The sequence below is a fragment of the Plutella xylostella genome, chromosome Z (genome assembly GCF_932276165.1).
Source record: "Plutella xylostella chromosome Z, ilPluXylo3.1, whole genome shotgun sequence".
Classification (NCBI taxonomy): Eukaryota; Metazoa; Arthropoda; class Insecta; order Lepidoptera; family Plutellidae; genus Plutella; species Plutella xylostella.
In genome coordinates this window covers 1,362,046-1,377,838 of record NC_064012.1, presented here as the reverse complement: position 1 = coordinate 1,377,838, position 15,793 = coordinate 1,362,046, and the positions used below count along the sequence as shown (strand labels likewise).

General features: G+C 44.5%; 1 protein-coding gene and 1 pseudogene across 1 annotated transcript in view; both read left to right on the top strand.

Moving 5' to 3' along the window:
* LOC105397241 (neuralized-like protein 4) overlaps positions 1-11,971 on the top strand; it is a 30,010-nt gene extending 18,039 nt beyond the window's left edge. The window contains exons 15-32 of the mRNA XM_038121999.2: positions 369-471; positions 682-792; positions 983-1,065; positions 1,416-1,601; positions 2,021-2,145; positions 2,600-2,715; positions 3,356-3,497; positions 4,088-4,229; positions 4,636-4,814; positions 5,346-5,442; positions 5,906-6,055; positions 6,436-6,518; positions 7,708-7,860; positions 8,139-8,324; positions 8,663-9,644; positions 10,355-10,523; positions 10,920-10,979; positions 11,084-11,971. Coding sequence (XP_037977927.2) covers positions 369-471; positions 682-792; positions 983-1,065; positions 1,416-1,601; positions 2,021-2,145; positions 2,600-2,715; positions 3,356-3,497; positions 4,088-4,229; positions 4,636-4,814; positions 5,346-5,442; positions 5,906-6,055; positions 6,436-6,518; positions 7,708-7,860; positions 8,139-8,324; positions 8,663-9,644; positions 10,355-10,523; positions 10,920-10,979; positions 11,084-11,168 — 3,152 coding nt within the window. The 3' untranslated portion in view covers positions 11,169-11,971. The remainder of the gene's footprint in view (positions 1-368; positions 472-681; positions 793-982; positions 1,066-1,415; positions 1,602-2,020; positions 2,146-2,599; positions 2,716-3,355; positions 3,498-4,087; positions 4,230-4,635; positions 4,815-5,345; positions 5,443-5,905; positions 6,056-6,435; positions 6,519-7,707; positions 7,861-8,138; positions 8,325-8,662; positions 9,645-10,354; positions 10,524-10,919; positions 10,980-11,083) is intronic.
* A 13-nt stretch (positions 11,972-11,984) lies between these two features.
* Positions 11,985-13,229, top strand: LOC125491185 (annotated as a pseudogene).
* Positions 13,230-15,793: the final 2,564 nt, after the last annotated feature.

Here is a 15,793-nt window from a genome sequence, read left to right as displayed (position 1 = left end):
TGCGGGTTCGAATCTCGGCGCTGACATGTACCAATGAGTTCTTTGAATTTAATTGCATTGTATACCATCACTCTTACAGTGAAGGAAAACATTGTGAGGAAACCTGCATATCTAGATTTAGCACATCTAAATATGTGAACCCAACAACCCGCAGTGGACCAGCGTGGTGGGAAATGGTCCAAGCTTAAGAAGGCAGTTTAGACCTTGGGGATATGCACAAAGGATCCACTGGTTAGAGCCAGGTGCAGGTACTTACACCCCCACAGAGAAGAGAATAGTATAGCAGTTCAAAATTCAGTTTTCGATCCATTTTCGCCTAATACCCCATTCAGTGCCAGTGTAAGTGAGTCCGTTGTTTCTGTCGTCAGATCTGTACGGGCGCGTGGCTCAAGCTACGCTGGTCGAGTTCCTCGCCCCGCCGCCGTGCTACACGCCCGAAACGCCGACCACTGTAGACAGAGCCGTGTTCCCGTGAGTTGGACATTTCACACTTATTGCTAGACCGCTTGAGTACTAAATGTTAAAAAAAAAGGATTATGAAAGACACGATCAGGCAAATGAGCGTAGCAAATAATTTAGTTATAAGAAATACTATAACTTATATCATCTTCGGAAAAATCAAGGTATATTTACGCCCAGTGTGTTGGTGGTCACGTGTAAAATTTTTATGTTATTCTCCAGTGAGATGTGTTTCCACCGCGTGCAAGGCCGTAACGCGCGTCTGTCGAGCAACCGTCTGACGGCCAACCGAGCTTCTACTCATACTGAGTTCTGCGACGCCATCGTATTCAGGTATACCTATATCTGCTACTTTATTAATTAACATTAGATGTATTATTATGATTATCCTTACTATTCTGACCTAAAATATTAATTTGTAGAATAAAACAACGATTATAATGGTCCCTTGTTGGTACAGCGGGCCGGAGGGTGTCCCACGCTATGTTTACTAAACATAATAAATTATCATTTTTTTGTGTAGTTCTCGACCTCTACGCGAGGGTGAGCTGTTCGAAGTACGCATCGACAAACTAGTGGACGCCTGGTGCGGCGGGCTGGAGTTAGGTATGTAGCCTAGAGTAACCGGAGTTGTTTTTTTATAGGTTTTAGCTCTACGCCTTCTAAAATCCTGTTAAACATAGCCACTATATTTAGATCCCGCACTGGTGTAAAAAGGTTTGAGCAAATGTAACTTTAACGAGAGTTGGCGGCCGTCTGCGCTTGCGCATATGGTCGAAAGCCGTAATTCCTTCTCTAAAGAGGCCTAAAATGTTACGTCCCATTGATCGACCTACGTAAATTGATCTGAGCACATAACATTCAAATTCAAACGCCAAACCGTGATTTGATTACACTGAAAAAAACAGTACACTATTTTCCATAATAATTCATTCACACATCCAACCCCCTACCAGGCGTGACAGCAATGAAGCCAGACGACATGGAAGCCAACGGCGGCGTCGGTGCTTTAGCCAACACCGCCACCGACCTCAACTGGGACACGTACATCCTAAGCGGGACCGCCGTGCTCAAAGACGGGGAGTGTGTCAGGAGCACCTACCCGTTGAACTTGGACCATTTGAAAGTTGGGAATAAAGTCGGTGAGTGTACCTTATTAAGCCTCCGCTGTTTCGCACATAGGTCTCTTTACCAGCGTGGAAGCGTCGCAATCTACGCCTACTTCATCGGTTCTTCGGCTTATATGGCGGGCCCACTGTCATTTCAGCTTACAGACTTGAGAGCTATGTAATTCTCCTACTCTTTACTTGTTTACCTCATTCCTGATGTGGTACGCTGGAAATGCTCCAGGAAAATGAACCCAAGTTACCGATTGGTCAGACTGAAAAACTTCACCCAACCCCTGAAATGCATATTTTGGATCAGTTTAATGCTTATCTACAGTGATATCTAGGCCTAAAACACCACCTTCCAGGAGACCTGTGCCTCAGCAGGGAGCATGTGATGACGATGACAGTGGTAGTATTTATAACAACAGTTTTCACACAAGTCTCCATTCCAGGTATAATGTGGCACTCGGACAAGAGCCTGCACTACTACCTCAACGGCATGGACCAGGGCAAGGCGTGGTACGTCACCAACACGCAACTGTATGCTGTTGTCGATCTGTATGGCCAGTGTGCTCAGGTAATCATATGCTACAGTTTCGAAGAGTTCAGATTAGGGGTAAAACTTTTGTAACAAAACAGGATTTTTACGGATTATTGTGTCAAATACAAAAGGATAGGCTTTTCAATCATGTTGCATCCTTTAGCTAGTCTTTCATAACGTAAGCTCCCAACTACTCCCATTTCTTCTACCGCCATTTTCACACCATTAATTTCATTACCCGCATGAGTTACAACATCAAACTAATCCAAAGGTTTTCTGGAAGCGATCGCTATAGAGCCTAATTAGGTTGTCATGTAAAATTGTTAGTTACCTACTTCTTGGTAGACAAATAAGGTTCTCTATCCATCTAATCCGAAGTCGAAAGCGTGGAACAGGACCGGTCAGAGTGGAAATCTACACTTCGAGCCCTATGTCCCTGATTTGGGACCCCAGTACCTGATGATGATGTTGATCCATCTAACCCCATCAGGTATCGATCGTGCCGAAGCCGGAGCGCCGGTCCGGTTTCTCTGGCGGTGCCAACTCTGACAACACCGTCGTGAACAACCCCCGCGCGTACAACGTGTCGCCGCCGCCGCCATATTGGTAACCCCCACTTGATGATGGATGTTTGTGGCTTTATGGTTTTGTATTGATGTACAATGATAATGATAAGTTTATTTTTACTCTGTTAATGTGGATATTTATAGTTCATATATGTATAAAATCTAAAACATTTTTTTCTGGATAATGATATTGTTTTCTTACAAAAATGTTTATTTTATTCTCATAATTTGCCTCAATGTCTAATATATTTAATAAGTATGTATTATAACTATTATAAGTGTATCGCTCGACCACCTCAGAAAAAGGGAGCTCTATATGTAACGCATGATATTGTGTAACTGTGTATCAGTGTAAGTATGTTTTAATATAAGTTTTACGTTATAATTATAAGTAAGATAGTTTTGTATACTTTGTAAAATCATTTACCATTTATTTGTCATGATCCCAAGTGTGTCTGTTTATAAACCCTGTGAATATTAAAACATAACATTGTTTTGAATTTAAAGACCGACTACGTCGCTATGTTTACCTATTAATAACCTCCATTCTGGATCATTCATATCATCTCCTACCAGCAAAATCTAATTACACATCATGAACCAAAATCCAAATCACCCATTCTATATACCCCTAGCTCCAACCAGTAAACTAGAAGTCCAGTAATAATGATAAAACGTAGGTACATTTTCAGCTTCTCGGAGTATTGCGGCGAGAACGTCCTGCTATCTCATCAGTACACGCTGGCGCGGCGCAAGACCTCCGACCTTCCCGCCACCATCGCCTTCAGCGCCGGCCATCTGGTGCTCAATGAGACTTTTGAGGTTAGTTTTTTATTTATTATTATAAACACTCACACCTTGTACTAATGTAAGTACTCCGTTGCGGGGTAGGCAGAGGTGCATTGCTGCACCCACTTTTCGCCAGTGTTTATGTTAGTCCCAATGTAATAGGTGGCGGGCCTATTGCCATTTTACGGGCACATCCAATACCCGAGAACAAATATCTGTGTTTAAACAAATATCTACCCAGCCGGGAATCGAACCCGGGACCTTCGGCTCAGTAGTCAGGGTCACTAACCACTACGCCATTTGGCCGTCTGAGGTTAGTTACATGGATGTTGTTTGGCCTTTTTCTTGTTAGCGCGGGAGTAAAGAAAGTCTCGACACGATGATTGTGTCATAAATCGACCTTCCCCAAAGTTATTATGCATACCTAAGCAAAGTTGCTATTGCTATCGCAACAACCGTCTATGCTGCTAAGTCGTGAGTTTCGTGGCTCATGACCCAATAAAAACACGGCGTGTGCGATTGCATCCTCTTCATACTTTATGATTGGACGCATACCGAGGCCAACAACCAATCACAGCGCCCGGCTACCTTCGGCCACGCCTTGACGCCTGCATTTGTTTCAGCTCAAGATCCTGGAGTGCAGCAACAAGTACATGGGCAACCTCCGTCTGGGCGTGACTGACGTGAACATACTGAATGCTCACATCAACCGACAGCTGCCGAGCAGTCTCAGCAAGATGCCTCACTTCACTTCGTACATTGATGGTACGGTATCACTGTAACTGTTAACCATTAGACTGTATGGGGTTCAGCCTTATGTGTTCTAACAAATCTACGACACCATAATTTTATAACGCAAAACCACTTGTATTTCATAACAACGTATGGGTAATAATAGGTCTTGTATTGTCATTGATTGTATATAACTTCTAAACTATACAGGGAGAAAATTTATCAGTGAGGTCATCATGTATGCCGGCCCATGCGCAGGTCAATGCACTCTCATACTTATAAACTTTTGTGGATATACTTCGATACCGGAAAGTAACAGCTGTTTCACCATAAAGTTTTATCCTTACTTCTCCATTTCTCTTTAATTGCTCAGTATCCCTCATTTACCTGGCCACGTCACTGAAACCACCCCACATTCTACCTTCACTCCCCTCTCCAGGCAACGTAATGAAGACCACCAAGCCCAACTCGCGCGAACACGGCGCTCGCTCCGTGACCCCCTCCTTCTACTGGCTGAAGCCCGGGGACCGCCTCGGCTTGAAGAAGGTCAGCAAGGATAAGGTGCTGGTCTACTATAATTCGGAGCTGATGGACCGAGCGTTCGAGAAGGTTCCTGATGTGAGTGGCTTTTGGACACGTTGCTTTTGTTTATTCAGATAGATAGTCGATTGACCCATGAACTGTTAGCCGTTAGAATGTTTCGCGCGACGAACGTTTTGTAGAATTTTTTGGGGGAAACGCTCGTTGTAACAATCTCTGGGCTAACATGGCATTTGAATTTTACAGTGCCACGGCATCATTTTAAAGCATAGAAATTTATGTCGTATTTCTGTAACATTACCTATGAATATCCATTAGTAAAAAATAAAATTCATTGCCATGCGTAGGCCATTATTGTTCTGATCGTTCGGTATATTTCGGCGCATTTATTACCAACTCCAATCCGCCTATGTATCACAATGTACTATAATGTCATTCAATTGTTTTTTTTCGCAGAAAGTGTACGGTCATTTGCAGAGAAACCTGACCCCCCTCCCCCCTCCCATAGTAACAGCTTCTGAGAGGGGTCAGGTTTTCGGTTCGGTTTTCGGTTTTTCTGCCCCTTACTGTACTTACTATAATTCAATTCATTTGTTTTTCAATTCGCAGAAAGTGTACGTGTGCATCGAGATGCACGGCGTGGTATCACGAGTGCAGGCAGTGTCTCGTCTACTGAACGTCAGCACCTACCTGTCGCAGCCGAAACGTGAGTACTAGCACAACTACTGTATACTCTGTGACACATACCATATGACTAGATTCCAGAAGTGTACGTACTGCGCGTGTCAAAAGGTTGATCATACGATCAACATTATTCATACATTCAACATGGTTCATACATTTAGCTCCGTCCAGCTGTCATTCTGAGTGTCAAAAATAATAATTCCTATACAAACGGCATGCCCAGTTTTCATAATAGAAATAAGTGTATTTGTGGCATCTAAGTCATATAGGTCTGTGTTCTTTGACCTATATCTACCTGTGTTGATGTATGTCTCTGTGTGCAGTGTAATAATAGCACGTCTAAAGCGCACAAGCGCTAGATTTTATCCAGAAAGGACTGGACAGAGCAATACTAAACTTTGATCTACATCTAATTCGTGTTTTATTTAAATTCCCTTCCCTATCCTCATTTTCTCCAATAACCCCCCTTTTCCGCCCCCAAACAGCGATCTGCAACCAGCTGCGTGGGGCGCTAAACGACGAGGCCCCGGAAGGCGCCGCCCCCGCGCCCCCCGACGCGGAGGCCGAGCCCCGCCCCCCGCGCCCCTACACCTTCCATTACGTGCACGGGGACAACATCAAGCTTACTAGCTCCAGTGAGTAGAGATTATAGCAATTTACTTGTAACTTTGCTAAGAGGATTCTATACAATCATCGTTTTGACAGAATAGTTTACAGATACTTTTGAGGCTTTCGTCTATGGCCTTTAATTCAGTAACAACGAATATCAGTGCACTTACGGTATAGCATTGTAAGGTTACATCTGATGCAATAGATTTTAGGTGTGACATGGAAGTACCTATTCAAAAACTGCGATAATGCTCGACCCAGCGCATATAGGCATGTTACCAATGTTTATTTTGAACTCGTCCTAATCTTTAAAACTTTCTTTTTTGTCTGGTCTCTTTACCCCAACAGTACCACAAAATATATTATATTAATATATAATATTTACGTGTATGTGTCATTGTTTCAGACACTGTGGCGATGCGCACGACTGGCTTCAGCGGCGGCGTGTGCATCGTGAGCCAGGCCATGGCAAGAGGGGACACGTTCCGGGTAAGTGTACTGATGATGATGATGACGATGATGATGATGTATCCAATGTCCGCCTTTTTGTACTGATTTATTTGGGTGTGATGGTATAAGCCGAAGAATTCACCTTCATTCGTGTTTGACTTTTATTTATTATTTTATTATTATTTTTTGCGAGCTAAAATTATGGAACTGCTTTGACTTTTATTTATTATTTAATTATTATTTTTTGCGAGCTAAAATTATGGAACTGCTTTGCAGCGAAGGTTTTAATTATATATTTTTTGTGTCGCCATTTTTCCTCTTGCGGTATTTTTTTTTTGCGCTTTTTGTCTTTAAATTCTATGCAGCACGCATATTGTGTAAATTATAGCGATTGTTTTCATAGAGAGATAAATTTTAAATACTAAATAATATACTTACTTAGTGTGGCTATACTTACCGCTATTTCATGATTCTACCGAGCGAACGTTATGTTTTATTCGAGAATGCCCGCAGCAATATCTACTTACAAAATGTGAAGCGATACGTGCGAGCAAAACTAAGTCTTGAACAAATTATGTCTGCTAACATAAAAAATGCGCTTGCAGCTGGCGACATGACTGTACTTCCCTACATTTACCTAATGCTTGGGCCTTATTAACTTATAAGTTATAGTAGTAATTTTTACGTTCTTTTTATTTATTTTGCCACGCCAATGATTCACATTGATAATCATATTGTATTAAAGTGTCAATAGACTGCGACAAAAGGTTACAGCAAACGTGTCGCAACTTCACTACTGGTTTCCTATGTACTTCATTGGGATTTATTTTGCGTCTAGCGACGACATATGTGCTGCAAATTCATGACGTCCGCAGCCAATCGCTACATTTAAGCTGGCGTTCTGCATTTACATGATATTTTCTATCAGTGCAAGTTTTTACAGTACGAGTTCGAGTAAGGGCGAGTAAACGCGAATTTGCTTGGCTTAGGATAGTACCAAGAGCACCTTTGAGTGAACGCACTGCACTAGCTCCGCGCCTAACCGCGTACGGTCAGCTGCATAAATCCTTATACTCTTCACATGTTCTTAAACTGACGAACCGTCAATATTTCAATGAATGGATAGGCAGTTTCAGATTGACAAGGTACTAAAGTGTATAGCTACTTATGCAGCTGACTGTACCTACAACAGGCCCTCAGCACTACAACTCGGCCCCATTGTCCGCAGTGCCGCATAGACAAGATGACGACGGCGTGGTCGGGTAGCGTGGGCATCGGCGCGGTGGGCGCGCTGCCAACTTCCGTCGGCGCGAGCGCAGTGGACATGCGCCCCCCGGTGTGGGCCGCTTCGTGTGATATCGTCAACAACAACGGACGGGTGGTGGGTATTTTGTTAACCGTCCAAGAAAAACTGTCTTCATGTTTTTGTCTTTGTTTTGTGTATACAATAAAGTGTCTATAAATAAATATAAATAAATAAATAAAAAGACCCCGCCGTTTAACGTAATTTGTGTCGGTCTGTGGTTGCGTAACTCCAAAACCTCTGAACCGATTATTATTTGTTTTTTTTTGGTTCATAAGTAAGTAGGTAGGTCTAATGTTACCCATGATAAGCAGTCATTCGTCACGCTATATAATATTCTCTGTATCCTCTATCAGTACGCATCGCGCACGGCCCTCGCTCTAAACCACGTTCGCGAGCAATCAGTCATCGTTCTCCACTTCCGTCCGTCGGGCGAGTTGCTTCTCGAGGTGGACGGGCGCGCCGCCGGCCGAGTCGCCACCGTGCCGCGCCGGTTCACGCAAGTCTACCCCCTGGTTGACCTGTACGGCCGAGTTGAGCAGGTATGTGCGTGCGCAGGTATGTATCCTGGTGTGAGGGCTGCTCTTTCACGCAACGACTGATGGATTGGTGGGGGGGGGGGGTTTGCAGTGATACAGAATGATATGCAGGGTGTCGCAAAAGTGGTATGCTAAGGTAAACAACTTTTGAGAAAATATTTACTTCTCATAATAAAAAAGTAACGTTACCATCATAGGTCATCGTCAGTATACGACTTACGCAACGCCCTGTATAGACTTGTTGTCACTGAATTTGATCTCGCAGGGGAAAAGCTAGACGCACTCAAATTGACCAAATTTACACTCGAAACTATCTTGTATTTTCTGAATTAACTCCGAAGGTATCCGTGCTCCTGCACCCGTACATCGTGACGACGGGGTCCTACGTGGACCTGCCGCTGCTGAAGAACACGATGGCTGCCCCGCGCCCGGTCCGCGCCGCCAGGGACGACTTCTACATCGACTTCGAGTCGTACGACTACGAGAATGTTCTCGAGCCCGGCCGCCGCCCGCGCCTCACCTACCCGAGCTTCGCCTCCATCCCGACGCAGTCCTTCGACGACACCCCCACCCCGGTCGAGGAAGGCCCGCAGATGCTGCTCCCTCAGCACATGCCCGACAACGAGCCCAAAGCCAAGGACATCAACAACTGGAGGATCGCGTGCCGCATGCAAACTAGCATGCCAGTCACTTCCCCGCCTCAAGCCACCCCCGAGGACTACGACGAGTTTAACCGCAGCATCCAGCGCTCGCAGCAAGGCGCGTCCGGCTCCACCGGCTTCAACTTCATGTCCACTGGCGAAGAGATGACGGCTCTAGAGAGCGAGATACAGGAGTGTCTGCGCCGCACCTTCGCCAGCGTGGCCGAGGGCGAGATCACGGACGAAGAAGACGATTGCGACACCAACATCCGCCACAACGACCGCTACCCGGAGAACAACTCGAGCGAGGCCGACAACATCGATCACATCGACAACGAGATCATCACCGGTTTGACCCTGGACCCGGGGACGCTTCCCGACTTGACCGAAGGGGGGTCGTCGTCAAGCGACGAGTCTATTCGCGGGGATTTTGATCCGGAGCCGTTTAGCAGCGAGAATCTGCGCTACTTGCACCGTCTGCTCGGGTACAGCGCGAGTCTGCCGCCGCCCGAGAACCCGTGGCACGCGCCCGGCGGCAGCTGCGAGCATCTCCACCTCGTGCTCAAGTTCTGGAGCTTCTTAATGCTCCAGTACCCGGAGCTGCGCCACGTCATCACCAGCTTCGGGAAGGTCGAGTGCTACTGCACCAACTGCAAGCCGGATTGTGACCCGGTTAAGATGGGTGAGTGTGTGGTTGTGGTTAGGAAAGTTGATCTGGTCTAGCATTTATACTGGCGACCGAATGGCGTAGTGGTTAGTGACCCTGACTACTGAGCCGATGGTCCCGGGTTCGATTCCCGGCTGGGGCAGATATTTGTTTAAACACAGATATTTGTTCTCGGGTCTTGGATGTGCCCGTAAAATGGCAATAGGCCCGCCCCCTATTACATTGGGACTAACATAACACTCTGGCGAAAAGTGGGTGCAGCAATGCACCTCTGCCTTCCCCGCAAGGGAAGTACATTAGTACAAGGCGTGAGTGCGTGTTTTTTTTTTTTTTTTTTTCATCTATACTGTAGACATATTTACGTTGATTCATACTTTAAAATTAAGTTAGTATTATGTCTGTTGGTCATCATCAAAGTCGGTACCCCATAGAATGGGGATCGTGACCATCATCAGTCAATGTCAGCATTGAGGTTGGGCCGGGACAGTGTCCTCCAGGTGCTCATGTCTGCAGCCGTGTGTAGAGCTTCGTGCAGGCGGAGTTGCAGATAAGATTGGGTTTGGTCACCCCATCTTGCAGGAGCACGACCCCATGGCATTATAATATGCCATGTCCATAAACAAACAAATCAAAAATGTCTGTTCTTAACTAACCTTTTCACAGGGTTGGTAACAACCTATAAAACGATACTACTCACTATTAAACATCTTTCAACCCCTTCACAGGTTGGGTGAGCATCCAACGCATGCTAGGCACGGACGAGTCGGCCCACCGAGTGTGGCACGTGGAGCGGTCCACGGTGGCGTTCTCGCAGGCCTGCGCCGTGGAGCCCGGCCCCGTGGCCCGCCCGCTCGGCTTCATGCACCAGCAGGTCGCCAATAAGTGCAGCGACATGTGAGTGGCATTGCGACGTGTCAATTCTATTCCAAAACCACCTTAGTCTGCGGGTACGGCGGGGCGGCGCGACGGCTATGTAATCAAATGCATTAAAAACAGCGTTGTGTACCTACGAAACGGGTGGCGTCGCTCCGCAGACTAGGGTAGATTTGAACCGTAACATTGTAATGCGATTGATTTGTGTTTGGAAGAGTATTGAATACTTAAACCCTTATTCATAGAAACGTTATAGGACGTTTGGTCCCTCTCTGTCAAAGAACAATTTATTTATTATTTGACGGAGAGGGACAAAACAGTTGAATAGCTAAAACGTCCGTTAAACGTTTCTATGAATAAGGTGGCTATATTGTAACTCCCTTAAAATCTTATACTGACTGTAATTTTCTTTGGCAGATGGTTCGACGAGGAAGGCAAGCCGCATCTCACTGTCGTGGCTCTGGAGATTGAACTGGAGTAAGTTTATCCTTATTTTTTTACATGCCGAGCTTTACTTTGTATCTTTTCAGGTAACTACGGAACCCTAAACCTCCTCTCCTAACCCTCCTTTCCTATTCCAGTGACATGGAGGAGCGCGACCGCCTCCTGTCGTTCCAGATTCTGCTGAAGCCGCACACAAGACAGGAGGACAGCGGAAGCGAATGATCCTTGATGACAGAAGACTACTACACAGACATCGACATTGACGAGATGGAGATCGACAACCGTCTGCGCCCGTAGTCTTCTTGTGAAACAACGGATTAGGAACGCAGGGGATGTAAAGGGATTTAAGTTAGGTTGATTGTTCTTAGGCTCTTTTAGGCTGTAGGGTTGAATGGTTAGTCTCTTTTACACTAACCCGTAGGTCGCTTTTGTAGTACAGAGCCGTAGGTTTTAAATCCCTTGGTCCACTTGCCGTTGCTGAAAGGAAATATGGATTTGGCACGCGGGGGATGTTTAGGTTAGGGTTAGAGTTGTTCTACGGCTCTTTTAGGCTTTAGGGTTGAATGGTTAGTTTCTTTAACACTAGCCCGTAGTATGCTTAGTAGTTCGGAGCCGTAGGATTTTGATTATTAATAGTTGTTAGAGATCCCCTACGCCACCTGCAGTGCTAGATGGAAATGGATTGAACTGATGATAGTTTTAAAAGGAATTTTCGGTATGATGAGGATGATTGTAACTTTAAGGTTGGCGATAGCGATGTTATTTTGGATTTTTCTGTAGATGTAGGTTATTTGTTAGATTGTATTCATTGATAACTGATTTCATTGAAGGAGGTGAATTTTTCGATGGAATTTTCGGAATGCTGAGGATGATTGTAACTGAAAGGTTTGCGATAGAGATATTATGAATTTAGGTTTTTGGTGACGTGGTTCTTTATTGCATTGCATTGGTTGATCAGTTTTTAGGTATAATATTTGGCAACATATGAGAGTATGAATTTATTGGAGATCATGTTTAGAATTGAACTGTTGCTCTAACGGTGCGCGTAACTTTAAAGATTTATCCCGTAATAATAAATGTTATAAACCTTCAGCCATTCGAAGCTTTCGGACCACTCTCAGTAAAATTCCAACAGTGATTTGTGAAGACTCAAAACAAAGAAATGGAGATCTTCTTCTTCAGGTGCTATCTACTATCGTAGGTCGGCTATCATTATGGCCACTTGGGCCCGGGAAGTCGCAGCTCGGAATAGCTCTATGGTGGACATATTGAACCATTCGGCGAGGTTCTGTAGCCAGTGGGTTCTTCTACGGCCAGGTCTTCTTTGGCCCTGTATTTTCCCTTGCAGTATGAGTTGCAGGAGGGCATATTTGTCATTGCGCATTATATGGCCTATATTAAATGGAGATCGAAATCAACAAATCGACCGAGATCCGCTGCCAGGAGATGTCGAAGGGCGGGCTGGCCTACGAGGTGATCCTGGCCTGGCCGAGACGTCACCCACGGTTGACGAGATCCAGGAGAAACTTAAAGCGGCTGAGGAGAGGAGACGTAGCCCGTAAGCGAGCAAGATGGCGGCGATCGCGTCCAAGATGGCGAAGATCGAGGAGGCGTCGCGAGCAGACCAACACGTTCATCTCCAGCACCAAGGAGGCGCTGGACGCCAAGATGGAGACTCACGAGGGGAGTGTCTTAAATCAACGAGCTGAGAGCCTGAAGGACCATTTAGAGGGCGTGGAGAAGACCAGGTTGACGCTGGAGCAGCAGACGGCTGAAGTCTACAAGACGATTGAAGACAAGATGAACACGGCGGCGGCGCAGCGGGACGAGAACATCAAGAAGATGATGATAATAATAATAATAATAATACGCGGCAGGGCAGCTTGTGGCGAGCTGTTGGGCATTAGCGACCCCACCCACCCGATGCCGGGGAGAACCCCTGTTCCTCATCTCTGGCTTGCCTTTATTGGCTGTCCAGAGTGAACACTGACGAGGAACAGGATCTCCCACCTCTTGCTTGCCTTCATTGGCTGGCTTGAGTGGTGTACCGCTAGAGCAGCAATGCTCGGGGAAGGATGTATTACCCAGTAAGGTGCTTGTAGGGATCTTGACCGATAACGCGATTGTCCTGAGAGCCGTGGAATACCTCTCCATCCTTAGCACCTCATGCCATGTTGCCCCCTTGTTGCTACGTCACTGTTATGTGCTAGCGACTGTTTTGGGGGGCCCATTTACTGTGTGTGCGAGTCACCCCCTGCCTGACCTATATGTTTCACACCTTTTTATCCGTATGTGAAACATATAGGTCAGGCAGGGGCCATAGTCCTTCCATAGTCCCAGTTACCCAGTCCATTTAACACCCCCTTCCATAACATATTAGTTTTCTCCATGTCCTACAATATTCCTGCACTAACCGGGGATTTTCCTTGGGTTTACTCTATAGTCTGCACAGGGAAAATCGTCGGTTGGTGTCACATTTCATATAGATTAATGTTATCAAACGGGCCTCTACATGTTGGCTTCGGCCCCATGCACGCGTTCCAAATGCCCGGGACCCCATGGTCCCGAGACGGTAAAGACACAACATAATAATAATCCAAAAAAGCTTAAATCTTATTACAAAATTGCATATGTGCCTGAACTAGTCCAGAGACCTGTACATCAGGCATCAGCGCTCCTCCAATAGAATTATAATACAGGCGGCCGGGCGCCGGCAGCTCATCGAGGCCGAGCAGCGGGAGAAACTGCGCACCTATAACTCGAAGCTAGCGCCATAACTGCCAAGGTCGAGGAGATCACTAAATTGAGACGAAGCTGTCGGCCGCCGAACAGGACCGAGAGAAGGAGATTCAGAAGAGACTGGACTTCGCCCCCACTTCCGGCTAAACGAGCCATCGCTTACACTGACTTCCGGGACGCGCCATAGACTAGCACACCACAGACAAGCGTCGCCAGTGGCGCCAACATCTGCTTGCTTGTCATTTTTGAGTTTCCAAATTTAAATTCGAATTTTAAACTGCAAAGGCAACGGTCGGTATGACAAGTTTGCAGGTTATTATTGGAATGTTGTTGTATACTTTTGACGCCGTATTCTTTGTTCGTTTATATGTGCTACGGGGGGGTGAGATAGAGCTATTCCGAGCTGCGACTTCCCGGGCCCAAGTGGCCATAATGATAGCCGACCTACGATAGTAGATGGCACCTGAAGAAGAAAGAAGAATGGTTAGATTGAATTGATTGTCAATTTTTTCGAAGGAATTTTCGGTATGATGAAGATGACTGTAACTTTAAGGTTTGCGATAGAGATATTATTTAGGATTTTTGGATACGTGGTTTTCTGTTAGATTGCAACGATTGATTAATACATTTTTATTGCATGATGACGATGATTGTAAGTTTAGTTTGCGAGAGAGACATGAATTAACCTTTTTGTTTTGATGATGATTTAATTTAAGTAATTATTTGCTATTGCATTGATTGCTTTTCTTTTAAAAGTAATTTTCGGTATGACGATGATGATTTAGGTTTGCCATAGATGACTTAATTTTGAGTTTTGTAATCAAAATTACTTGTTAGAATGCACAACAAGTTTTTCGAAGGGATTATTGGACTGATGAGGACGACTGTAACTTTAAGGTTTGCGATAAGGATATGACTTGAATTTAATTTTGTCTGTGCGATTTAATCGTGAGATGTGTTTAAACTTATTGTTTGTAGTATTGGGTGAGCATTGTACCCGCTTGCCCGCTGTAGTAATGGATGTCGTTTCACTTGGTCATGGAACTTCAAGGGTAGCTCTCAAGACGAGGGAGGGTGAATGAAAGAATCGAAGCAGAATAGTTGGAAATAACAACTATTCTGTCAGTAGTTATAAAACCCTCTATAACTGGGTTCCTTCAAAGAGCTACGGCTCTCGTATTTATAGTATTTAATTATTAATTTACTCACACATATTAATCCGTCGATGTTTGGTGTCTTGATGTTATTAAGTATCGAAGTTAGTTTGAGAAGGTTTGTGTTGAATGTTATGAGGTGGTGGCGACTGTTGGCTGAATCTGATGGTATTATGCAATTTTGTCGAGTTAGAACCTTATAACTTTCTGAACAAAATAGCTACTGAAGTTGGGATGCTAGAGAATGTGTGTCGCACAAACGGAGAATTTGACTGTACATGACATAGATATTGTCTATGTCAAGGGTAATGGTGGAACAAGAATGGACATCTGAATGTATACTCACTCGTAGAGATATTATACTCGTAGTACATCCTGCCAAGTATTCGGTAACTTCTTCCGTCTTGACGTAACCAAACATGCATTACCACGTATTGTGTTAATTTAATTAAGTTGCTAGACTTACTAATGTGTATCTAGAACTAAATGTTCATCGTTCAGTATTCATTTTTTGTGCGTAATATAAGTGTTTATTTTGCTTTACAGTTCTTTACAATCTTCTTTTTGGATGTTTATTTACACTACAGCATTTGTATTGTATATTTAAGGTTTAATTTAAATTATTTTGTACAATTTACTGACTGGTTTTGGTCAAGTAACACTTTAAGATATTCTTTAACTCTTGCACACTTATTGAGATTTTGATTTATTAGTAATATAGGATATGATATAATGAGGACTGGTTCCGAAACCAAATTGTGTCGAAATTAAGACACGTGCTGTAAACTAGTCCTTAGACACGAAAATTTCATGTGATCTCATTTATACTTTAATATAAATATAAATAAAACATCACAAAGGATAGGAAACCGGCCGCAACCTGATAAAACATTCTAATTAGCCATTGTATATTTGTTAAATTTAATTTATTTTAAAACTAAGTTGTATCAGGTT